This window comes from Podarcis pityusensis (genome assembly GCF_964106645.2).
Source record: "Podarcis pityusensis genome assembly, chromosome: 3".
Lineage (NCBI taxonomy): Eukaryota > Metazoa > Chordata > Lepidosauria > Squamata > Lacertidae > Podarcis > Podarcis pityusensis.
The window spans coordinates 57,650,177-57,676,987 of NC_138026.1; the positions used below are offsets into that span (position 1 = coordinate 57,650,177).

Sequence of the window (26,811 nt, forward strand, 5' to 3'; positions counted from 1 at the left end):
AACATGCACCTAAGCCAGAACTTTGCCCTCCCAACACCAAGTAAGATCACAAGAGACGCCAATAACAAGCAGCGTCTAAGGAGCAGCCACTAGTTCCTCTGCATAGGAAACAATGACCTGAATCAGCCATCGATTTAACTTGCAGAATTCCTGTTATCTTTGAAAGCTGCTGGAGGGACAGAAATGTAGCAGGTGTGGATTTACACAGCATGTGGGAAACAGTGAAAGGGAATGCTGCACCTGTTGCCAGGCACCACTTTCAAAGGAAGAGGGAATCTGCGAGAAAGGAGGAGGACAGCAACACCATTTCTCTAGGATGCTAGCGGGACTCGCTCCATATAACTGATAGTGTTCATAAAAGCCGGCACTGTTTCTGCCCTCGCTCTGTTCTTCTGATAGTTTGCACATGTATTTGCTTGTGGAGTGAAAGTCCCTCTTACTCACATAAGACCATTTTCATGATAGGTACAAAATATGAGGGGGGCACTGGGGTGGATCTCTACTACAACAGGCCAGGAAGGACTGAAAGTCTGAATCATCACCATAAAGGCTGGAGTTGGGGTGGGGGAGAGAAACTAAACAACTAGTGTTGTGAGGGGCCGGGAAGAGAGAGAAGAGGCTGAGACCCACAGCAAGGTGTCCTTGGAAAGCATCACCAAACACTGGCCATCAGCATCAAATGAATATCCACCAGTTGTGGCACAATGAGAAATGGACTAGGCAGAACAGAAAGCACACGGAGGTGTACACAAGTCCAACAGTGATCAGGATTTCCATGCACTGATCCAGGCATGGTCAACCTGTGGTCCTCTGGATGCAGCTGGACTCCAGCCGTAATTCCCTTTCCACTGGCAAAGCTGGCTGGGGCTGATGAGAGTTCACAGTCCAATATCCAACACCTGGAGGGTCCGCAGGTTGCCCAGCAATGCTTTAATCACTCTGACCAGCTGTCTAAGCTAAAAAGTGGGCTTTTTAGAAAAGGTTGGAACTCAAAAAATTGACATCACCTTAAGTGATTTGAGATCTAGAAAGTTTAACTTTGTAAACAAAACTTTTTAAATATGCCATGCTAATTTTACATCTCTGTAGGACAAAACTGTTGAAAGAAAGTACTTTGTTTAGGGGGAAACATCAATAAAGCATATCAGTGTTTTAACAGACAGTGTAACATAAACAAATTCAAATTTGTACTTTAGAAATTATTTTTACTGAAATACTCGTAAAACTTTTTTAAAACATACTTGCAAAATGTTATTTTTAAGAGACAACTCAATAGAGCATGTATTCTCCATCTTTCAATGTAAAGGAAAAGAACAGAAACCATCACATACTAATTTTAGCATGCCCAAGGAGCTATGCATGCATATATATGCGCTCTCTCTCTCTCTCTCTGTGTGTGTGTGTGTGTATGAGAGAGAGAGAGAGAGAGAGAACACACTTTGAAACTGCCCAATTTGCGTTATTGTATAAGCTCATGTTTATTCATTGATTTTCTGAAAAACTGCTTCTTTAGAAATGGAAAAAGGGATGTGGAAAAACTCAACATGGAAATAAATTCCACCACACATCACTAGTCCCTTTCCAGCCTCTGTATGTCCTCCTTCAGTACCAATTTATATGGCTTGAGTCCTGGGGTGTATAATGCACCAATCCTCTATTCGATTTATTATAAAACTTATACCCTACTTTTTGACCTAGAACTCCACAAAGCAGATAACATGCATGAAAACAGGAAAACGATTAAAGACATTATGAAGGCCCGATCTACAGTTGTAATTTCAGGGTGCTGGTCACTTGAGTGTGAGATTGGTCTTATAGTTGCACTCCTTGTCCCTTTTCCATTTACCATTAGTATCATATTCACTAGACCCCAAAGGGCTGTTGACCTTGTGGAGGCCACATTCTCAACTTCTAGACATGTGACTCAAGCCCACCACAGTGTACAAGAAACCAAAACCAGTATATAAAATACACCAAAACTAATACAGTTTAAATAGCAGTTCACCAATGCAATATGATTAGCGCACAATAATTACAATTTCCAATTCTGCATAGAAATAGAAATGTCTTAAGCATGCATCTGAAATAATGGATTGTTGGTGCATGCCCTATTTATAATGATAACAATTTGCACATTAAAGTGGACACAGTACTGGTTGGATACAAGGTGAATAGCAGAAGTACTTGGTACTACCAGAATGTCATCTGCCAGGGAATGCAATGATCAAGCAGACGCTTAAGGCATGGGTAGGCAAACTAAGGCTTGGGGGCTGGATCCGGCCCAATTGCCTTCTACATCTGGCCCGTGGACAGTCCGGGAATCAGCGTGTTTTTATATAAGTAGAATGTGTGCTTTTATTTAAAATGCATCTGGCTTATTTGTGGGGCATAGGAATTTGTTCTCCCCCCCAAAAAAAAAAAATATAGTCCAGCCCCCCCCCCCCCCAAGGTCTAAGGGACAGTGGATTTGCCCACTGCTGAAAATGTTTGCTGGCCCCTGGCTTAAGGGGAGAGATGGTCTCTCAAATAGCCTGCTAGCAAGGTTGCTTAAACAACTACCAACAGCAGGCCATTGCATACAGCAAATCAAAATCCTCCTCCCCTAACTGGATGGATAAGAAAATATGGGAAACATCATTGTTATTCAAGTTGACATACCAAGCAAGAGCTGTAAGCAATCTTGAAGAAGCTAGACTCCCAGGAAGATGGGCTTTTTTTTGTAACTGCTTGGAATAAAACAAATCAATGTAGTGTGTTCCTTATAACTCTTTTTTGCCACTTTAAATATAAAATGTTATTCTTTTTCCAAATGGGGAAATGCTTACATGTGACCACAATGAGACTAATCTATTTGTTCCTATTCCCCTATAAAATGTTATTTTAAAAAAAATTATAAATTTAAGCAAATTTGAAAAAGTTCAAGTTGCAATCCTTCACTCACCTGAACTCAATGGGACTCACTTCAGAGTAGGACTGCATTGTTAATTGTTTATTTAGTGATAAAAGTACATGTGCTCAGCAAGATGACTTTTTAAAGTGATTTGATTGTTCATTCAGCTCAATTGGTTGTTGAATAAAAGTGCCACTTTGTATACATTAACAGCCTTTTAAAGACACATTGCCTGAAACAAAACATCTTCACACGCTGAATCTTCTCTTCATATTCTGCTAACAGTATGTAAAGCACATCATGCTAAACAGAGAGCTGTGAATTCAGCCTACAACTTGACAATGAGGAAAACCCCAAGGCCTCTGTTTGCAAGACTAAAGCCAGATTACACTCATTTAGCTCTAGGAAGTTAAAAGATTGGTATCATGTTGCAACTTGCTATTATTATTTTTTTTAAAAAAAAAACAACCTTGCTCCTCTGGGTCCCCTCTCCTACCCAATCTTACAGGGCCAGGAGCATTATTCAACTCATTCCAGCAAGCTGCTCCCCCCATTCAAAAGTAGAGGGGGGGAGGCAGCGCCAGAAATTTGCAAAGACATGCAACGTAAAGAAAATGTTATCTATAAAATAAAATGAGTGTGATAAACAGGTTTTTTGGGTGGGTGGGTGGGTGGGTGGGTGTGTATTCTCTCTATAATCAAGCTCCAAGCAGGCATAGCAGAATTCAAATCTTCAGCACAAAGGCCTGTACTGACATATTTCCAGCCAGGAATGGCAGAGATTTCCTGTGGAATGTAGAGAGAAGTTTTCTCAAGGAACCACAAAACTTATTCCTCTCTGCTAAAAGACTAGTCAAAACATTTTCTCAAGAAGAGCTGACTAAACTGTAGAGAGGTGGGGTGGGGAAGTTTTAAGCTAAAGCATTTTTTCCTTTCAAGAAAGATTAGATGTTAGAACAGCCACAAGCCAAGTTAAATCTGATCCACTGAGTACTGTATTCTGCAATGGATCCACCTGGGGTGACAGGGACAGGAGATGGCAGGGGGATGCTGCAATGCACCTGGTCTCAGATCAGCTGCATCATTGTGGTTACTAGGAGTGGTCAGGAGGCCAGTGTGATTTAGGGGAAGCAGCAGGAGCGCCAGACTGCCACTGCACCCACACTGCACCAACTTCACTACCACCTCTCCCCTCTTGCTCCTGGTAATCATAGCAGCTGATGGGAGTCCCAGTGCGACACACAGCATTTGTCTGTACACCCACTCTTGAGTGTGAAGACCAAGTTCTAACACAACCAGAGAAGTTAGTAATTATTTCAGTGTAACAGAACATGAGACATACAGACAATGCTTTTTATCACATGACAATACAAAGCCAAACAGGAGCTATTGGTAGATCTCTGGATGATTGACAATAGATCAGCAAAGATTGTTTAATAACTGCAGCAGCTCCCACCCTAAATTATACTAATGTAATGAAGTAAGATTGTGGTAACCAGGAGTGGATCTGTATGTTGAAGGATTGTGAGTTCAGTTCAGTTATGGTACTCAAAACAAAATTCCTGGGCTCAGAATTCTGTAATCCTTATTGTCTTTTGAACCAGGCTCTGGCTGCTGGATCTTTGGGTCCTACTAAAAAAACCCAAAGTAGATACCTAAAGCTGGGTGTCTGCATGCTCCAGAGTGTTTTAACAATCAATGTCACTGTGGTGTTTGCCTCCTAGGTGACATCATGCTGGGTCATAAGGGAAGGGTTAAATGAGTGTGAAGTGATTGGCAAGTGGGAACCCAAGGGGAGGAGTTAGAGTTTGAGTTAGAGTTGTTAAGGAGTCAGTTGGGTGTTAGAGAAGAGAGACGGAGGATAAGTCTGTGGGTTGAGATAGTTTTATGTGAGAGAGTGAGAGAATCTGTTAAAAGGAGTCAGATAGACAGTTGGGATAATCAGTTAGAAGTTATTAGGAAGGTATAGGCCGGTAAAGAAATTAAGATTAAGAAACTAACAAGAAAAATTATCTGAAACCATAAACTTGTTAATGCTTATAAAATAAACTTGTTTATTTGGATTAATGTTAACAACTGTCTGGACTCCGTGTGTACCCGAGAGAAATGGGTTGGTGGCAGCGGGGACGCAATCACAGTGGTGGCACAGGGATCAATAGACCGTCAAACGTCCGGGGACCCTGTGTGATCGCCACAGTCACCTTCACAGAGAACTCTCAGATCTGTATCTCTAAGAGGGGGTCTCCTCTCAGCACACTTGCCAGCTACAGCTCCCAGGCATTTCTGTTTCAAGTAGCATCATATTGCTTCAAGTGTGTGGTGTGAATCTGGCCTGAGGGTTTCTGCCAGGTTGGAATGTATCCTTGAACTCAATACTTTTTGCTTGCCTGGATGAGGGGTAGAGAGAGGTGTGCACATGAGAGTGGAAACTAGCCTAAAGCACAGAGGTAACATTGCTTTACCAGCTTTTGCCCCTGTTCCCACCCACCACTGGCATGTGGTTCCCATCAGAAGATTGCCCAGAATGGAATGCAGCTTCAAGACTGAAAAAAGGCTCCCCACCTCTGTTGAAAGAGCCCTGGAAAGGTGTTTCAAGCTCAGTTCATGGCCCTGGAAATGAACTCCCAAGAATCTTTGTGGGAGATGATCTTAAAACTCTTCACATTATCAAAATAACATGCTATCATGAATGGGCTCCCAAGTGTTTTTAGAGCAGAATTCTCTATTTTTAAGCAAATATTTACAGTCTGTCAAGAGGTTATGGCACTGGTGAGAACCCTGTCAAAAATTGTTGGCTAGTGGCATTTCAGAATAAGCCAAGCTGTTGCTGGTATTTCTTCACTGATTAACCGATGGTAGAAGATAGTGATAAAAAGGAAGTCTTTTAAGGTTATCCTTGTCTAAGGTCCCAATATCATGAACCTCCGCAACATAAAAACTTAGTGTTAACAGCCATCATCAGCTCATATAGTCTTGAGGAAAGTTACGGTAGTTGATAGCATTGAAGAAAACAAAGGTCCTATAGCACCACAGAGGCTTGCCAGATCGCTGGAGGGCTTCTACTGCATGAGTGCAATTTTTTATTATTTGTGCAGCAGCCATGGGGAAGCCTGAGCAGCTTTGGAAATGGAGAGGGTTAACTCTTTGTCTCCCTTCCACAGCCCCAACAAAATATTCCTCTCTGAAGTTGCTATCAGCATTTCAAAGGAAGCCTCCATTGACAGCAAAGGGAATTTCCCTTGAAAATGCAGTAACTCCAGAGAGGACTTGTTGAGACTGCAGTATGCAGAGAAAGCATTAAACTTATCCTCCTGCCAGTGTAGGCCAACGCAACCTGCTGATGGTTTCCTCGAGAAATCTCTCTTCCTGGCAGGATATTTCCTCATAGAACAAACCGAGGGCAGAGGCTTGGAGCACAATCACACCATCCATTTAAAGCCCCATGGTTCCCCTTTAAATAGTCATGGCTTCCCCAAAGAATTCTGGGAGCTGTAGTTAGTTGTCAGGAGACCCCTAATTCCCCTCACAGAGCTACCATTCCAGAGTTCCCAGGAAAGAGGCATTGCCTTGCAAATTGTGGCTCCTGGAAGGGAATAGGGGTCCCCTAACAATTCTCAGCACCCTTAAACTCCCAGAATTCTTTGGAGGAAAACATGACTCTTTAAAATGGTACCACGGTGCCTTAAATGTATGGTGTGAATGTGGCCTCAGTTGTTAGGTACAGCCCAAGGTAGTCACATTGCCTACTTTGGCTATTTGATTAGGCAGGAAGTTGCAAGGCAGAGATGAACACAAAAGGTGGTATGCTTACACATAGGGAAGATAGGAAGATTCCCACATAAATCAGTTGCTAGCTCACCTGTATACTGAAGGTAAGTGTCAGCAACATGCACTTTCCACAGAACATAACACTCAACACCAGGCCTCAGCTGACTCATGACCCCTGCTCCTCAAGATTAACTGTGCTTTCATCATTAGTGAGTTGCACTTCATCAATAACTGTGAATCAATGCCTGCCTCAAGTTACTTAAGGGCATAGACCTACCTTACCTTTCTGCTTCTTGCATCTTTTGACATTTCTTTCCCCTGCTTCTGTATTTAAAACACTGGCAGATGGAAAAAAAATATCTGCCACTCTGTCAAGTTAGAATAGTCTGCCCCATTAATTAATTTTATTATTTATTGCATTTATATTCTGCCCTTTGTTCAAGAAGGTCAGAAAAGCATACATGGTCATCCATGTTTGATTTGAGCCCACCAGGTGAGGTCAATTAGGCTGAAAGACAGGCCAAAGGTCACTCAGAATCACAGAACTGTATAGTTCGAAGAGACCCCCAAGAGTCATCTAGTCCAACCCCCTGCAATGCAAGGCTCTCAACACATGGTCCCCCATCCAATTTGAAACCATACAGGACCTTGCTTAGCAATCTCTGCAGACCTAGTCCAAGCCCTGCATCACATTGGCTTTCATAGCAAAGCTGCTGAAATCTGGTGGGAGTGTGGTTGCACACACATGCACATATCTATGTGCCTAGAATCTGTAATAATTCTGAAATTGCAAATACTTCTCAGCCTGTCTCCCTACTTAGCCCTTAAGGATGTGTGTGTGTATATATATATGTATGTATGTGTACACACACACACACACACACACACACATATACAGAGAGAGAGAGAAAGAAATGGGCCATTAGAACTAAAAAGTCTGGAGTGCCATGTTCTCTGAATCTGCATCAGGGGAAGTAGCCCCTTTGAACATTTGACTTACAATGGAAGCACACTTCTTAAAGTATCTTTTTTATTCTTATATAACTGAAACTCGTGTTGTTTTCATTATGCACCCAAACAGCTACTGAACATGCTGTAGCTTTTCCAGAAACTTTGTACTGACATCATCAAATGTGAACTCAAATCAGATCATCAGTAAGCCCCAGTATAAGTAAATATGCATATCCATGGATGCAGGGGAAAGATGAAAGCGTGCCATCCATTTACTAGTTTCACATCCGCTGGTGCTTTTTGTGTTTCTTTCTAACCACAGGGGCCAAAATGTGTCCTTTATGTGCTAAAAATGGGATGAGAAGAGTTATGATGCCAGATTTGTCATAAGACTTCATAGACAAATGTTATTAAAGACAGTAAATGGCCAATGAACAAGCCAACACTTCTCACTTGCAGAATCAGAGGGTCAGCAATACTAGCAAGTATACTTACACCATTTAGGAAATCAGCTGAAAGCCACCCCTTTTTTATCAACTTTCAAAAGACCATCCTTCCAAGCAGCACCCACATTTTTAAAAAATGCATGCATTCTATGGCATTTTATGAATTCAAAACCCAAAGAGAATTTTTCTCATTCAGCACCCTAGAAGTCACCATATTCATATTGAAATTTAAACGGACCACTTGCCAGCAGAACCTGTTGCAGCATAGTGCCCAGAAACTCAACTAACTCTTCAGACTCTGTCTCTTGAGTTCTACAGGTATGTGGAATCATGCTTCAAAATGTACATGAGAGCACATACAAACCCACATTATGATTACCTTCTTGTTAAGCTGCTAGCCATAGTGTTAGATGACCCATTAGGTTTCCACTTCTTCTTTTTAATAGCATCAAGGGTCACCAATCTTTCAAAGCTCATAGACACATTTGGATTTCTGAGCAAATGCCATGGAAACCACCCTTCTTGTCACTTCTCCCCCTCCAGCAAATTGCTCCATCCCAAACCAAAAGAAAACAGAAAAAGAGAAGGGACACACATACAGCTGAAGTGGAAAAATGTGCCACTCTTTGCACATCCTCCTGCCTTACCAGCTCATGACCAAGTGGGCAGTGAGGCTGTGTGTGGGTGTCAGAAGCTTTGTTGGCACCAGGAGAAGAACTTATGGATGCCACTGTGCTCGTGGGCACCATTTTGGCAACTATGGCGCAGCTAATGTCACAATTATTCCATCAAGGTGTTTCTGAAGACAGAAAATAATCCCAGTTAACTCAAAGTTCATTTCAGAGTATCTGATGCGTGTGAGCAGGCTACAGTTTTAACAAAGTGCACAAAATCATCTTTTTTGTTAAAATCATTCTTAAACCACAGTACCTGAGCATATATATTTAATGAAAGAAAACCAAATTGAACACTCTCCCCCACACACTAATAATCAGAACAATCCAAAAACAGTTATGAATCATAAACCAATGAACCAAAATGATTCAGTACTTTGTCAGCTGAAATACAGCAGTCCTTGAAAAGGATTGTGACTGGCAATCAAAACAAAATAATGAATATGCAGGAGACTGTTACCCAACAGCAAAAGAAAGTTGGGGGAAGGGGGTTGTTAATTCAAGTTACATGCCTGTTGGGTAATGACACATCTGCCTCTAACAGCATCCAAATCTACGAGCCATCACACAGAGGCAGCAACTCAGTGTTCTGGGCACAGCGGTCTCAGCAACATCACAGTGGGACCAATTAGACCCTTGCACTAGAGGAAAAAGTGTTGGCACCCCTCCATCCAGTGAAGCAACTCCAGCACACTTCAACAGCTAAGCCTTTCCCAAAGACTTATTCAGGAGAACACGGGGCTTGGTCTGCTGCAAAAGAACCAGCAATGCCACAGCCACAACAGTGGCTGTTTCCAAAGCAGCAAGAGAATTTAGCAGAGTGACTCCACCAATTGCCAAGTATGGGAAACAACTTTAATTTTCACTCTACAAATGAGTTTGCAAGGGGTCAGTTAAAGCTAATCTGTTGGATTTAAATTTACCTAACACAACAGCAATACTTCCTCACGCCATGGTTCATACCTGAAGGTCCTGTATTTCTGAAGGAGCGTCTCCACCCCCATTGTTCAGGCCGGACACTGAGGTCCAGCGCCAAGGGCCTTCTGGCGGTTCCCTCACTGTGAGAAGTGAGGTTACAGGGAACCAGGCAGAGGGCCTTCTCGGTAGTGGCGCCTGCCCTGTGGAACGCCTTCCCATCAGATGTCAAGGAAAAAAGCAACTACCCTAGACATCTGAAGGCAGCCCTGTTTAGGGAAGTTTTAATGTTTAATGCTGTATTGTGTTTTTAATATTCGATTGGGAGCCACCCAGAGTGGCTGGGAAACCCAGCCAGATGGGCAGGGTATAAATAATAACTTCTTCTTCTTCTTCTTATTATTATTATTATTATTCATAAAGGACACAATCTTTTGTTCTTTCTGGAACATACACATATGCATAGAACTATTGGTGAGGAAACTTCACCAGCAGGTCCCTGCTTCAAGTCTTCCAACTGTCAGGAACAAAACCCACTAAAGGTTTTGAAATGAGAGTGGCCTTGCATCTGAAAGCCCAGAGCAATGGAACTCCCAGACATACCAAGCCAATGTCCCCCCCTCCCACCTTAATGCTTTCAGGGCCGCACCCTGTACTTGTTAATTAAGACTGTCTTTGTGCTCACCTGGCCAAGAACCAGCTCACCTATCAAGTGAGCTTCCAGGTAACAAAAGGCCATCATTGAAATGCAAGAGCAATAGATGGGGAATTGTCTTCTGTAAATAACCTCTGCTATTTATATCCATTGCCAATTTCTTTGTTTCATCTACTGATTCAGTCCTCCTCTATGCTTTGGATTGTTACTTTCTCCTCCACCAACCCTTCTTTTGCCTTCCAAATACTTTCAGGAGTTTTCACACATTCCATTTAATGAGTGAACCATCTGTGCACCTCTACATGCACCTCTATTTGAGCTTTAAAAATCAGCAAATGTACACTCTTTCACCCAAAACTTGTACATGTGCAGAGCCAGCCTGTGCCCTTGTTTAGTGTGTAACATATGTACAAGTCTATTGTTACATTCATAAACTGGTCTGTGTGCATTTCATTTATTTATTTATTACTTTCATTCATTTCTATCCCGCCTTTCAGAAACTTTCTCACAAGGCAGCAAGCACAAATGCATAAACTAAACATACAACAATATATAAGTGCATAGCTAAGACTATCAACACATTAAAAGAACCGGCACATTTAAATAACTATCAGTCACAAAACACCATGTAATCAAATATTTGTAGAAAAGCATCACAAAATTCAGCAGCAGTTTCTTGTGCTTTTCTATTAATAAACTCCCTTTCTTGGTTAAGTTGTGATGCCTTGGCTCTCTCCTTCCTTTCCAGAAACCTAGTGGCATCACTCCAAGACCAAGCTTCCTAAGATATGCATGCTAATTTCTGTTAATTTGGCAAAGGTACCAGTTTCCTGAGTCAGCTCTACTGAGTGGATAGCCAGACTAGAGCAAGTGCAGAAGGAAATAAGAACATAAGAAGAGCTCTGCTGGATCAGGCCAGAGACTCATCTGGGCCAGCATCCTGTTCTCACAGTGGCCAACCAGAAGTCTATGGGAAACCACAGGCACAATCAGCCTGACAGGACAAGGGCAGTATGGGAGGTTGGTGCACATTGAGTTAATGTGCATATGCTCCATTGAAACATTAGTGACATACATGCACTGGCATGTCAATATGGGGTAGGATGTGATCTCCCTGCCTTCACTGCACGTTCAGTATATTTTCTTCAGTGAAGAAATAGACAGGCCTTCAGAAAGACCAAACCCTCTTCGGTATGTTAAGAAATGACTGGGGTTTTTTAAGGCCAGTTTAAACAGAACAAACATGTCCTTTTGGCTTGCTTTGCCTATACAGTTATGTTTAAGGAAGCAGAAGGCAAACTTTTAACGGCTCTTCTGCCCACTATGCAATTGCTGTGGGTTGGTCTTCTTGTCTACTTAACGCCAACTTATATCCTTCCTAAATCAGATGATCCCTATTCTGCAAGTTATTGATCTCCCTGGAGGTGGACACTTCTGTCAAGTCTCTAGGGCTCATCCATCTCTTCAGGGCAATGCTTTCGTTTCTAGATGAGATATTGTGTGAAATTCATCTCTACAGGGGAGGACATTTCTGTAGATATTACAGTTAGACCCCACCTCCATTTTCATTCTGGTCAAACAGTTGAGGCTGATCCTCTCTAACACAGGAACTTGCTTTTCCCGACGTTACCTGCAGCTTAAATCTGAATGCTTGAGCTACTAATAACTTGTATTTGAGCTTCACCCATCCTTAACTGACTCCCTAGTTTTCTCTGCAGAAAGGTTCTTTATTTTAAGAGGAGGGGCACAGAGGTCTGTCCCATTATGTGAAACCCACTTCAGTTTGAAGCAATGCAGCCCTGGCACAAGGTTACTTCTGCCTTGTGACCTAGGTCTAAACATCATACGCAGTCATTTAACAATTTGCATTAAATTAGCAAATTCTCAAATAATGAGCAAACTTTGTGAGCAAGTTGCAAGGGGCAAGGAGCGCAGCTTTCCAAACGCTAGACAGCTGCTTATGTACAGCCACATCATAGTCTTAACTAAACAGATGAAGTTTGGGAACATCAGGGCTAGAAATCTGGGAGCTAGTCCAGTTCCAACCCCAAATCTGCCAACTTTAAAGCTTCCCAACAGGTTTTATAGCAGCAATCAAAACAGCAGGCTCTAAATTAAAGATTTTATTAAGCAAGGCAGCCAACATTCTGCAAGGCCACGCACCCAAATCATGCTGAAAATGGCTATTGGACACTTTTGAGATTATAAGATTATATTCTTAAAAGAACAACAACAAAAATCTGCTAAGGGAAGCATTTGCCCTGGGAAAAGCTTCCATTATCCCTGGGTCAGGATAGGGATGTGTGTGTATTATACATATAAAATGTCTGCTCTATACACAAATACAATAAAATCCAGGTTGTTAGAAGCAGCTTTTATCCTACATGTGGAGTGTTTATCAAACTACATTTTTTTTACAGAAGTTGACCCAGCTTTTCAAGTACTTCTAATCTTTCCAGCTCTCCATTGAGTATCTAGAATCCAAATGTTGTATGTTCACATGTATTCTGCCCTCGGCCGCAAGAGAGATCTTTGGTTTCTTCCCTTGTGTGCACTGATTTTTTTTGGGAGGGGAGTAAATCTGAATCCCTGCATAGCAGAATGAATTGCTTCTTTTTGTCCCTAGTGCAAAAGATTCAGATTTGTTAAAAGGCATGATAAAAGCACCAAACTCAGTGTTTCCCCCCCCCCTAAAAAATGTTTAGGGGGTACTCTCAATATGACTCAAAAAAATCACCATTTTACAGTTCAAATAGGGAAAAATAAATACTGTAAATGGACATAAGTACAAAGATTCACAAAATGTTTAGGGGTATACGTACCCCTGCATCCCCCCCAGAAAAAAAGCACTGACCAAACTCAGTTGAAAATTATTTTGTTTTCAGTGTACATCTAGCATGCAGCAATCTAAAAGACTTAGAGCGTCTATAGATGCGTGTTAAAGGAAAGCTTTGCTGCCTTAAAAAAATATGTGTATTGATGTTAGGATTGTGGCTTTATATAAAAGAGTTCAGTTGTTTTAAAGATTCTTCATTATTGTTTTATAAATATTTTTATGTGCAATGGGATCTTCACATCTAATGGTGGTCATTCAGAAACCCACAATATAGCAACTGCCCTCCTGGGGTGGGAATGAGCATCAAAAATTCATTACACCAGTCACTTCTGTGGCAGCAACACTGGCTGCTTGTAGCCCTCTGAGTACAATTCAAGGCTGTGGCCTCTGGATTTATGCAAGTGACCATTTCCTCTCATCCTTCATGACTGGGTGAAAAGGAAGCTTGAGTGTTCCGTTTGAGATTCATGGTTGTGTAAATATGCACACTGAGGTTTGTGAATAGTTAGGGCTCCCCAGTTCTTCAGAAGAAATAAACACATGAGTGGCACTTTTCTTTTCTTCTTAAACTCAGGCATAGATAATAAAGGAAAAGGGACCCCTGACCATTAGGTCCAGTCGTGACCAACTCTGGGGTTGAGGCGCTCATCTTGCTTTATTGGCCGAAGGAGCCGGCGTACAGCTTCTGGGTCATGTGGCCAGCATGACTAAGCCGCTTCTGGAGAACCAGAGCAGTGCATGGAAACGCCGTTTACCTTCCCACCAGAGCGGTACCTATTTATCTACTTGCACTTTGATGTGCTTTCGAACTGCTAGGTTGGCAGGAGCAGGCACCGAGCAACGGGAGCTCACCCCGTCGTGGGGATTCGAACCGCCGACCTTCTGATCAACAAGTCCTAGGCTCTGTGGTTTAACCCACAGCGCCACCTCAAGTACAAAAACATTTATATTCTGTCTTTCCAAATAAAAACTCTTTCAGGGTGGCTTACATATTATAACCATACAACAGAATAAAGTAGGCCTTCCTGACACCCCACCCCACCCGAAATTCAAACTACACACAGATACAGCACCTCAATTTGATAGCACTGACAAAATGATGCACAGAGGTATAGCCCATGGGTAGGCAAACTAAGACCCAGGGGCCGGATGCAGCCCAATCGCCTTCTCAATCCAGCCCACGGATGGTCCAGGAATCAGCATGTTTTTACATGAGTAGAATGTGTGCTTTTATTTAAAATGCATCTCTGGGTTATTTGTGGGGCATAGGAATTCATTCATTATTATTCTTCAAAATATAATCTGGCCCCCCACAAGGTCTGAGGGAAAAAATTTGCCCATCAAACCATGGTGTTTCACATATGCAGACTTGCTTTTCAAGTAGCTAAATTTGTATCGAGGTTGCAACAGACAGAATGGTGAGTGGCTGAGGAAACCTTCAAACATTTTGCAGGGGTTATACTTCTTTAAAAAAAAAAAGCTCAAAAGCAGTTTTATCATCTCTTTATTACTATAATTTTGTTAACACGGGGAGACTGCTTTCAAATCAAAACTACAAATTAGGGACCAATTATGAAATCGGCACCAGCGTTCTGATAAAACCTCAAAAGCAAATCAGAATACATTCTTCTGGAAGAAATGACTAAACATTTACCAACTTATTCCTCATGTTAAGTGTATCCTCCAGGGATTGTCTAGTGTATCAGCTAATTAAACACAAGCTATCCTGTAGAGCTTCTTGAATTCTTGATTGCTTAGGGGCTTCTCAGTCTTGAGGACTGAGGCCAACATTCCTCACATTTAGACTGCTTCACAAACTACATGGGATGCATTAATATCTTTTACATGCTGCATTCATGTTTAACGTCAGTTGATTTTCTGGAGCCATTTCAAACCTTTACAGTTGGTTCTGAGGTAAACAACTAAGGAAGTGAGAGAGAGAGAGATGAAGTCGTCCCCCACCCCACCCTACTTACAGCCTATGAAACACAGATTTTGCTGGAGCATGAAGCTAACCTTCCTTGCTTTCAAACAAGTCAAGGATGAGATGTTTATAGTTAGCATCTGGATGTCATTATCATGCACAAGCCATCTATCCAGTGACCTCAAAGTATAACCAAGATCCACAAACGCTATTAAAAATTACATGTGGTAGTCCTCCAAATCCACAGGATTGCTGTGTAGCCTGTAAATTTCAGGCTAAAGGTTTTTAAGCACATAGTTTGTCAATTGTAGAGTTGTGTACATTCCCATCTCTCAACCCAATGACTTCCAAGCAACATCAATGTCCTTCCCCTCAGTCCTATCAACATTTATAAAATAAAAATGGCACACCAACCACCCTGTTCACAATCTGGTCAGAATTCAGACTGGACATTCTGAATTTTAACAACTGTGACTCTTTATGGTATCCAATTGGCTTTCCTCCACAGGCAAAAAGCATCTGGCAGCAGATCAAAGCAGGGAATTTTCAGCAATTCCCCCTCCCAGCTATAATCCTTCAAATCTCCTTCGGTGGTTTTCAACCTGTGGGTCCCCAGATGTTGTTGGACTACAACTCCCATCACCCCTGAGCTCTGGCCTTGCTAGCTAGCGGTGATGGGAGTTGTAGTCCCAAAACATCTGGGGACCCACAGGTTGAGAAAGGCTGCGGCCTAACTCTTGAGCAGATCTGGGGGCACAATAGACACTGGGGGTGTGTGAAAGAATCCTCCAAACTGCCTTTCTCCTAGTCTAGGGATGTCTTCTGTCCGCAGGAGGACATAAACTGGATGGCACCCGCAGGAGAAATTATTTTGAAGCAAATTAGTCCTGATAGTTTGGGAAGCACTATCCCTTTTTCAGCGCACTTTTCTCCTCTTACAAATGAGATTCAACACAATGGGACTGGAAACCAGGTATCACATGAATGGCTGAAGAATGAATTACTCTGCCATTGTGTCACAGCTCTGACAACGCACAAGGGAATGTTTATGTGATCATATTCTTCTTCTAGCAAACCAGGCTGCTGCTCCCTGGGGAGGCAGCAATTTCATACATTCTAAAGTGACCGTTGTGAGGTACACTAAAAAAACAGGGCTCTGGCCAACTGTAGATCTCTGTTTTTTGTTTAAAAATGAGGTTTGTGGTTATTTTGCATGTTTTTAACAAAGATGTATTTCATTTGTTGTAAATCACCCTATTATTTTTTAATCTGTTACATTTGAGCTACACACTTAAAAACCTCTTGGATACAGACACAGAAATGTAACCTTGAGATGCCCTGAAGTTGCTTTTGGTAAAATAATGTACACAAACTCATGGGTAATATTATGGATAATTCGTTTATATTCTGCTTTTTTCCTCAAGGAGCTCAAGGTAGCCTAACTGGTTATTCCCCCTCCACCATATTTTATCCTCACAACAAGCCCTGGACGTAGGTTAGGCTAAGTCATGGGTAGGCAAATTAAGGCTCTGGGGCCAGATGTGGCCCAATCGCCTTCTCAATCCGGCCCATGGATGGTCTGGCAATCAGCGTGTTTTTACATGAGTAGAATGTCCCCTTTTATTTAAAATGCATCTCTGGGTTATTTGTGGGGCATAGGTATTCGTTCATATATTTTTTTCAAAATATAGTCCAGCCCCCCACAAGGTCTGAGGGACAGTGGACTGGCCCGCTGCTAAGAGATATTGACTAGCCCAAGCCACCTAGGGAGCTTCATGGCAGAGTTGAGATTTGAACCTGGGTCTCCCAAATCCTAAACTCATATCTTCTCTATCAGCCATTAGCTAGTGTATACAGATTATGCTGAAAATCACTGTCTAAGAAATTTCCAAACATATTCCAAGGTGCATATTTTTCTTAATGATGTTAAGCACCATTCAATTAAGGAAACAGTTATTTAGTTTGCTCAGCAAATGTACTTCAGTGGCTGTTTCCATAGCAAAATCCATCGTTGAGTCACAATTTTGCCTTTGTTTGGATAGTTTCTTAACTGTTTAAAAATACTGCATGTACACCAAGGCATTTATTTTATAATGGCAACAAAAATCAACTGAACCCAGCACAATCTATAAGTGCTGTTGTGATCCAGTGGGTCAATAGACACAAATTGAGGACAGAGAAGTGTGGTTCCAATTATAATGTCTTCCAACAGCTTCTAATAAATTACTCCTTTTAAGGAATACCATCAACATTTTTTGAAAAATGTGTATGGCCATTAATTGCAATGCATGGTCAGGGAGCAACTCCATGAAATGCTTGACTCTTCAAGTGACATAACTTTATATAATTCAAATTAATTTCAAAAACAATACACACAAGTATCCAAACCCTCTCTTCAAGTCGAGTGGTTAAGTAAGGACAAAAAAACCTGCCTTGGGTTTTAAAAAATAAAAATAAAATGCAATTTTAAAAATTAACTCTTTCACTGGAATACATTAAATACACTGCTTAAAAGCAGTGTTAGAAATTCAGATATGAGTGAATCGTCAAATATTTCCTTAAAACTAAATTGCGGTCACCACAATGGAATGTCCAGTTGTGATTTTCCCCTCAATCATATTATTATTATTAATTTCATTTCTATATTGTTTTATATTTTAAAGAAAAAAGTGATTTACAACACTTTAAACATCAAATCAAACAATCCAGAATAAAACAAATTCAAGCTTTAAGGAAAGTATTTCAGATCGTTCTCTAAGTGATATTTTGCATTTCCCATATTTACCTACTTGATTTAAATAGCTAGCCCATAGTCGAAGTAATCCAGAAAGCCAGTATGGTTATACTTGTTAGATTTAGAAGCCACCTCTTTCCATACACACCACCCTGGTCTCCTAATTATGAAGATCTGTTGATAGTGCCACAAGGCAAAGCAAGCTGTGACTTGAGCCTCTGCTTTTGGTGCCGTGCTCCCAATTACCTAGAAGTCTCTTCCCTTAGAAGTAAAGCAAGATGCAACATTGCTATGTTTTCAGTGTTTGCTGAAAACCATTATTTTCTCCCAAAGCTCTCCAGATTACTCCTTCATTTCTCCTGGGGTTAATCTTTGTTGTTTTTAAAACACGTTAATGATCCCTATTATATTTAATACAGTGGTACCTTGGTTCTTGAACGTCTCCATTGATGAACATTTTGGAACCCGAACACCGAAAACCCAGAAGTACCGGTAAATGCTTCCGTTTTCAAATGCACCTCAGAAATTGAACGGCTTCCACTGCGTGTTTTTCAGTTTTCTCAATTGGATTTGCAGACAGCCCTTTGCGCCTTGGTTTCTGAACGTTTCAGAATGGTCTTCCGCAACGGATTACATTCAAGAACCGAGGTACCACTGTATTCTATTTCTGTTTTCACTTTCTACACTGGTTTATTGTTAGTTTTTTATTGTGGGCTGTAAACAGCTTTTTGGAGGAAGTTCCTCAAAAAGTAGGCAAAAAAATGCGACTAAATAAATGTTTGGCCATTTTCCCCCACCCCAGCATCTCTCCAATGACCAAACCCATACTGTTCAGAAGAGATGCTCAGGTCTCCAGAGGTGCTTTTGGTGAGGAATTTTTTTGGGGGGTGGGGAGCTAGGAGAAAAGGATTCAGGAGTATCCTGGTGAAAACTTCCTTCTGTTTAGGACCCAAACACTGCATTTTGTAGAGAACACTGGTTATCTTAACTAGTTTGGGCCACCAGTTTTCAACACCATATCTTATATTTACATTTTCGTTATCTGTGTTCTCAGCTGTTGTGAAATACTTATACAAAAGATAAGCTGTGAAGGAGGCTCATTAGCTGAATGCAGCACCCTTCAGTTGAGACAAGTTAATTCAACAATAATGACCATTAAGCCATAAGCCTGTTTCCACCATAGTTGTGAGAAGTGGCACTTAACTCTTCATTTCCAGTTTTGTACCTGATTTAAGGGATGTGGGTGGCGCTGTGGGTTAAACCATAGAGCCTAGCGCTTGCCAATCAGAAGGTTGGCGGTTCAAATCCCTGTGATGGGGTGAGCAGTTCGAAAGCATGTCAAAGTGCAAGTAGATAAATAGGTACCGCTCTGGTGGAAGGTAAATGGCATTTCTGTGTGCTGCTCTGGTTCACCAGAAGTAGCTTTGACATGCTGGCCACATGACCCAGAAAATGAGCACCACAACCCCAGAGTCGTCCATGACTGGACTTAACAGTCAGGGGTCCCTTTACCTTTACCTGCCTGATTTAAAGGTGTTGTGACCCAGAGATAAACAATAATGTTAGTACGTCCTGCCCCTGCTACTGAGTTTCAATCAAAGAAACATCATTCTTTATGTTACTCAAGCTTACAAAATCAGCACTGATGTCAATTTGCAGAAGTTTTGTGTTTTTGGAAGCATATATGAAGCAAAACCAAATTTTCTTGCTTTAGAAATCTGCACTTGTCTCTAAAACATAAGGCTTTGAGCCTCCTGAGCTGGATCATATTGTTTCAACTTACACTCACTTTTCCCAGAAACGTTTTAAAAAACCATAAATCAGTTTTCGGTATAGTTGTCAAAATTCCACAAGCCCCATTTGTGTCTGGTTAGCTTTAGGATTTGCTGACTTTTGAAAACACTGCAAGATACCCTTGATATCAAAATAGTACTGTACATCATTATTCATTATTGGTACAGTGGAGAGTGTTCTGGTAAGAAATTGTACAAATTATAGAATTATTCCTTTGCAAGTTCTCTGCTACTGTGACTAATTACACAATGTTTTAGCAGTTAAAAACAGCACAATTTATTATCTGGACAACATTACTTTGTGACTTACAAAAATAAATAAAGACTTTGTGAGCAAGTGCCTGAACTTTTGCTGATTTCGACAAAGCTGGAATTGCACCCATAACTGTGAATTGGTCATTTAAACACTTCTTGTGGATGTTCGTTTCACTGTCTCTGATTGGAAATACCCAAGAATATCCTCTGGAGAATTCCTGTCTCTGGAGTGTTGCAGCCAAATGTAATAATGATAATAAAAAATAAAGGTATGTTACAGAGAAGCAGTGTTCACCTTTCACTCATAACAAGGAGGCACTTATTAACTCCTGCCTGCCCTCTGACTCCCATTGGCTCCTTGGAACATACACATATTGTGGACCACTTGCTAACACAGCAAAGAAAGTGAACATCATACCTAACATGAGCTCAAGAGCTGGGTGAGATTCACCTCTGTGCAGAAAGTTGGCAGGATGAGGAAAAGACCCCAAAAGAAATGGCATCAAGTGATAGAGGCACACTCCCCAAACAGGCAAAGAATTGCTCAGCAGATTTCTCTATATTCTCACAAAGTATAAAGGAAGCTCTTAGTAATGTCTCCACTGTATATGAAAGGCTGATAATATATTTATTTATATCCCATGCATAGGAGCCAAGTCCCAATAAAATATTTGAGGGGGCTGGATCTCCCCACAAAGTGGTGTGCATGCTCTGTGTCATGTGATCAATTATGCAGGATGGGTCTCACCTGCCCGCCCCCACCCCAAAATATGTTATCCAAGTTGGCACCCCTGATCCCATGTTTCACCAGGCAGCTTACATGGTTCTCCCCTTCCACATTTAATCCTTAGAACAGCCCCGTGAGGAAGGGTTAGGCTAAGTGACAGTGGCTGGCCCAAGGTCACTCAACAGCTGGGTGGGGATTTAAACCCAGATCTATCAGATCCAAGTAAAAGAAGAGTCATGCCCACTTACTTCCGACCTTGCGCTATTTCCCAACCCACTCCTCCACAGAATGAGGCACTATCATCAGCCTTCAGCCCCCAAACCTGCCAGTACCTTATTTAGCATAGAATCAGAATTGCAGAGTTGAAAGAGACTCCAAGGGTCATCTAGTCCAACCCCCTGCAATGCAGGAATCACAGCTAAAGAATCCGACAGATGACCATCCAACCCTCTGCTTAAAAACCTCCAATGAAGGCAAGTCCACCACCTTCCAAGGGAGTCCATTCCACTACTGGACTGCTCTTATCATAAGAAAGTTCTTCCTACTGTTTAGTCAGAATTTCATTTCTTGTAATTTGGACCCTTTGGGTTGGGTGCTGCCCTCTGGAGCAGCAGAAAACAAGCTTGCTCCATCTTCCATGTGACAGCCCTTCAGATATTTGAAGATGGCTATCATATCTCCTCTCAGTCTCCTCTTCTCCAGGCTTAATATATCCAATGTCCTGCTCTTCTACCCCTTCACCCCATCTATCGAAGGCTTTTCATTCTAAACACTTGATGGAAGTTATCAGAAAGCCACTTGGGCAAAGAGCCATTTTCAGAGAGATTTGTGGACCATATTTAGGTCGGATGTCAACACAGTGCGCTGCATAATCCACTGTAAAAATCAACACTAGCTTAACGTACATCAAGCCACACTGACAACTGATTCAAGAAATAAACTAGAGAATACAATAAAAATTTCAATTAACATGCTGGTGATGCACATCAATGAGGTAGTGAAGTCACAGCTAGTAGGCTAAGATTATTAAAGATGTTAATTAAATGGTGATCAAGACAGTCAGCATTTACACTGTATCTGATAATTTTAACACAGAACAGTAGACAGGAATTACAATGAACTTTATATAATCAGGCGAAAGGAGATACGGAAACCAATTATGATGTAAAAGTTGGGTGACAAATGTGTGCAATAGTATTAGGTAGTATTAATAAAGTATCATAATATTTCTTCTCTGCATATGTGAAAAGTGGTATATAAATCACTTTATAAATAAATAAAAGCTATTATTGTCCTTTATTTCGGGAAAGAAACCGTACTTCTGTAAATTTGCTATGCCCAAGATTTCTCTATAGAAGACCTTTGAACACAGCATATTGAAGGAAGTGTTAGCCAAGCTGAAAATTCACAGAAGTATAGAGGATCACTGAGGATTCAATAAGCTTGCTGAAAAGAAACTACTTTTGGGCTATCCATGGCTGTGAATGTGGTGTAATGTGGGAGAGGTTCAAATCCCAGCTAAACCACGAAACACACTGAGTGATCTTGGCCAGCCCCCCTCTCTCACAACGACCTATCTCACAGGTCAGGTTTGTTGTGAGGATAACATGGGGAGGAGGGAACCATGTACACAACTCGGGGAAAGATGAAATACAAATGTAATAAATGCATTCTGTGGCTGTTTCCTATTAACCAACGGATGGCTGCTTCCTTTCAACTTAAGAGCACAAGCATGTATCTGATGGACAGGTGCTCCAGCTTGATCACCACAAAGTTGGTGGAGGAGCTTAAATGCACCTTAAACACACCACTTTAAGACTATTAGGATATAACTTGTTCATTTATTTATTTTATTTAGGAAATTTCTATATTGCTTAACATTTCTGACAAAATATCTAAGCGGTGATCATGCTTCAAGACAATTCACAGACCATCTGACTGCGTTTCATACCTGCACCTCTGCAGGTTATCTGCAAATAAGAATCCTTATCTTAGTTTCTTTCCTTTTTTTTTTTTACCACACCTAGTAAAGTTCCAGGATACTGATGCAACCCTTAGGCGATTACTCTACATTTTAAGCCATGAAGTAATTCAGAAGTGTCAAACACACAGTTATTACTTCCTCCCTTGGGGAGGGGAGCAGGGAGAGGGGAGAAGAGACTACTATGAAGCAGCATAAGCAAGTTTTTGGCAGCAAGAGTCACACAGAGAGACCACAGATTTAACAGCATCAGGAGTCAGATTGTGACAACCAAACCACACATTTGAACTTGCTATGGCAAGAGACAGGCATAAAGACAAAGTGCTTTTGTGTAGGAGGCGTGTGCAACATGTAAACAGATGTGAAACCCAGCCCCACTTCTTTTGCTTTCCATGCCCAAGGGCACAAGAAGCAGAAAAGTTTTGATTTCTAAGGAAGACAGATCAGATGCTCTGAAAACATGGACAAGATGTGTATCAAACACCCACACTTTTCATTTGCATTTGTGAAATGTATCACCTACAATAAAAATAGACTTCCAACTTTGGCAAATAGGGACAGTTCTAATCCCGGAAGTCTTCCAACCCAAAACATTCAATCAATTTACAAAAAGTCCTGCCAAAATAGAGGAGGGAGGGCAGAAAAAAATAAGACTGCCTTTGAAAGCTGAGCTTGTAATAGCTTTTTGCATAAAATATATCCCTTTCAAGACCAGTCTTTTACAGCACAACCCAGTCAGAAGTAATCCCATGGATTTATTTCCACATAAATGTGTGCAAAGTATTGCACCCTTAAAGTTGCTGCTCCTCTCTAAAGCTAACAATGCACACAGCAGAAATGGATTAGGACATCCTGCTTGCCTGCATGCAGATCAAACATTGCTGGTGACAACCGAAAGGGTCCAAAGAAATGTAGACAATAAAACTGATTCTAACTGGGGAACTATGTGCATCGCTTTCGCTACAGGCTGAACAGTAGCTTTCTCCCTGGAAGCCGAAGGAAATGGTTAAAGGCAGCCCTTCCTCTCGGATGTGTCTGCGCGTCCTTTGAACTGGGCAAGCAGGTTTGTTGGGACTTTCTGCATTTCGCTTTGTTGCTGTCAACTTGCTTTTTTTTCCAGTTCTGCAAAAACCTTCAGATGACTTCCCAAGGCCCTTAATCACCACCTTTCCAGAAACAAAGCCTCGGCTAGAAAAAGCGTAAAAGGCGCTTGCAACACACAAAGTTATTTACGTCCGGGCAGTGGAGTCTGCGCGTCCCCAGCAGTTCCGGCCAGGTACAGTCTCTGCCTGCCTGATTAGGCAGCCAGGATCGGCCCCGCTGCCAAAAGTTAGCCCGACACAAAAGTCAACAGAAGAAAGGAGGGCTCGGCCTGTCGCTGCTGGGCGCAGCTTGTTTGCTTTCGGAAACCCGGAGAGCAGCTGTAATGCATTAACTCTTTCACGACTGCTTTCCCTCTCCTTGGAAAGGGGAAGGGTCTGCTGGGGTGGGAGGGGGCAAAGAACAGAAACAAGGTGAATCGGTTATAAGCCGGGAAACTATACCTGCTCTCCCTCCCACCCCCCGCCGCGATTCAGAGGCTTGTGAACTTTTCACCCATAAACCGACTGGCTTCTTTCCACCTTAGGCAGAAAGTAGCAGCCGACTCCCAATTTGGGAGAAACTTAAAAAGGTAAAAGTCATCTGAAGGTGGTTGCTTTTCGTTCCATCCTTGTGCAAAAAACTGTCCGCAGAAGGCGAAAGGAAAACACGTTCTCTTCCTCTATTAACAAAGAAGAGAAAGGGCAGAGAAGGTTCCACAATGGAAGCTCAGCCAACGCTGTGCAAACGCTACCTGGGAAACTGACCAGAAGAGAGGCCGAGGGGGGAGGCGAGGATTAGCGTGAGAAGCTCGAAGTGTGCAGCTTGGAAGTCTCGTTTTAATAGCTCCCCACCCCACCCCACCCGGTCTGCCTTGAAGGTGCAAAACTAGAGCTATTTTGCACAAAGGGCACCCCTACTGTCGTCTGTCACTCATCGTGAAGCGGGAAAAGAGGGGCTTTCCCCATATTTTACTGGGGGGGGGGGCGCGCAAGAACAACGGTTCCAAACGTTCCAAAAGCAAATCAGACCATGTCCCAACGTTCCAAAGCGGAACGTTCCTGGGCTCCTTCTTCTCCAGAGGGTCTCGCCGACTGAGGAAGGGGACTGGTCCACGTTCTCCTTTTGGAAAGCTGCGCTCAAGCGGGCTCTCCAGAGAAAGAAGCCACCGGGTCGGTGGGACCTTGCTCGAGCGCAACCTCCTCCTCCTCCTCGGTCTCTCTCTTCCCCTCCAAACCCCGACGCGAGTCAAAAAAAGGTACACACACACACACACAAAACACACACAAGCCTGAGCAGGAGAAGCCTCGGAGAGGCGGTCTTCCTCCCTCGTAGAAGAAGAAACGGGACGCCTTCCCGCGAGGTAGCCGCTTACCTGCCGAGAACTGCCCACGGGCCACTCCAAGCAGGGCAGCCGAGGGGGCGACGAGGGAGGCGAGCGCCGCCAGCAAGCCGACGGCTCCAACCGCCGGGGCCATGCTGACTTTGGAGAACTTTTGCGAGGAGTCTCGCACTCAACTCGGGCGCTCTCTCCCGAAGCCGCGAGGAAAGCTCGTCTTCCTGGCCAGTCCGGATCCTCCTGTTGCCTGGATGAAATGGGGGCGGGGGCGGGGGGGTCGACGGAGAGCCCGGAACAGCAACAGGGTCGCCTTTCTTCTCGGCGGCGTCTGCGCCGGAGTGCTCCCTCCCCGCCTTCCAGGGGCAATTCCCAGCCAGGCGCGCCTGCACTTGGCGTCGGCGGCTGCACTTAGTCCACGAGAGTTACTTTGCCGATCGGCGAGTGGCGAAGGGAGGAGCCGAGCGCGCGCGTCCAACCCTCCGGTTCTCAGCGCTTCGGCAGAGGCAATGAGAGACTCATTTCGGCCGGGAGCCCATAGCCCAGCGGAGAGGGGCCCGCCAGCGCCTCCTGCTGCTCGAGCATGGGAAAGCAGTCCGGCGGAAGAGGGCAGCTCGACATCGGCTGCGTGAGGCTCAGGAAACAACCGCCCTGTGTCTCTCGACCTCGGCTGCGGCCACGCTCCTCTCGGGCTCTTTTGCAGCTTGCTTTTGCAGACAGAGAGGGGAGCGGGGTGCGCGCGTGGATTTGGGAGGAGAAATGGAAAGGAACAGCCGGGCGGGGGGGGGGAGGGGGGAGAAGCGAGATGTGTGTGTTTCCTCACGTTTTATTTTATTTTTTTGTCACAGGCACCGGCAGAAGGGGGAATCCCAGGCTCGCTTTGCATCGGCATGAAGTAGACAGAGAACGTGCTGAATTGCCTAATTCGTCCGATTGCTTTGTTTTCGCGGTTCTACCAAGCGCTTTTCTGGCGAGAAAAAGGGATATTCGTGTGTCTCCCGGAAAGGTGCAGCTTGGAGATCGCTGGGGTGGTGATGTGCATGGTGTGTTCTTTATGTTTTCGCCACCTAATCCTGAGTAATGCTTACTCAGGTGTAAGATCCATTTACTCCTCGGTAAGGCACGTCCATGGTCGTTTATTCCCAAGTGTGCCCAGAATTGCAGCTGTATACAGCTTGCCTTCCCTACTAGAAGCACTCTTGGGATAATGGGTTAAATAAATTGTAAGCTGTGTGCAACATCTTGAGATGGTACCAAGCACAAGTCACAAAGATTTTGGCTGCTAGGCTGCCTTCTCTCTCTTCCCCTCTCCGTCGTCCCCCCCCCCCCCTCTATATAGCTTTAGCAGCTGCATGACACGTCAGCAGGTCTTCATTTCTAGTTAACCTAAACTACACCTCTCTTCGTTTCTAGTTAACCTAAACTACACCTGTTGGATTGCTGCTTGGCTCATCCAGCTGTTTAAAGCAGCTGCCATAAGAAGCTGTTTTGTTTTGTTTTCAACATTAGCTGGGGTATCTAGTCAGTTTTAAGAGGCTAAATACATGGTCCTGAAGGATCTACCCATGCTTTATGTGTTTCCCAGTGAGTGGGTGAAACCAATAGATCATCAAATGGTCAAGAAGGTGGTTACTAGACATGCTGTAGGGGGAAGTTCAACCTGGGAAGGTGACCCATCTAATAATAATAGTAGTAATATAGGAGAATGAAATCTCTAATCCTGAATCTCCACTGGCTTGCAGCTATGAGAAATGCTTCAGGAGTAAACCCCGAAGAAAAATCCGCACCTGTGGCTTTGTGGGACATCTTTGGGAGAAGAAAAGACTAAGGAGTAAACCCTGCAGAA

The 26,811-nt window shown here is 42.9% G+C and overlaps 1 protein-coding gene across 15 annotated transcripts in view; it reads right to left on the reverse strand.

Moving 5' to 3' along the window:
* PTPRK (protein tyrosine phosphatase receptor type K) overlaps nt 1-25,214 on the reverse strand; it is a 333,584-nt gene extending 308,370 nt beyond the window's left edge. For 14 of the 15 annotated variants that reach the window (XM_080999488.1, XM_080999496.1, XM_080999492.1 and 11 more), the window contains exon 1: nt 25,005-25,214. In XM_080999488.1, coding sequence (XP_080855614.1) covers nt 25,005-25,107 — 103 coding nt within the window. In that variant the 5' untranslated portion in view covers nt 25,108-25,214. The remainder of the gene's footprint in view (nt 1-25,004) is intronic. The other variant, XM_080999489.1, reaches the window with a different exon arrangement.
* Nucleotides 25,215-26,811: the final 1,597 nt, after the last annotated feature.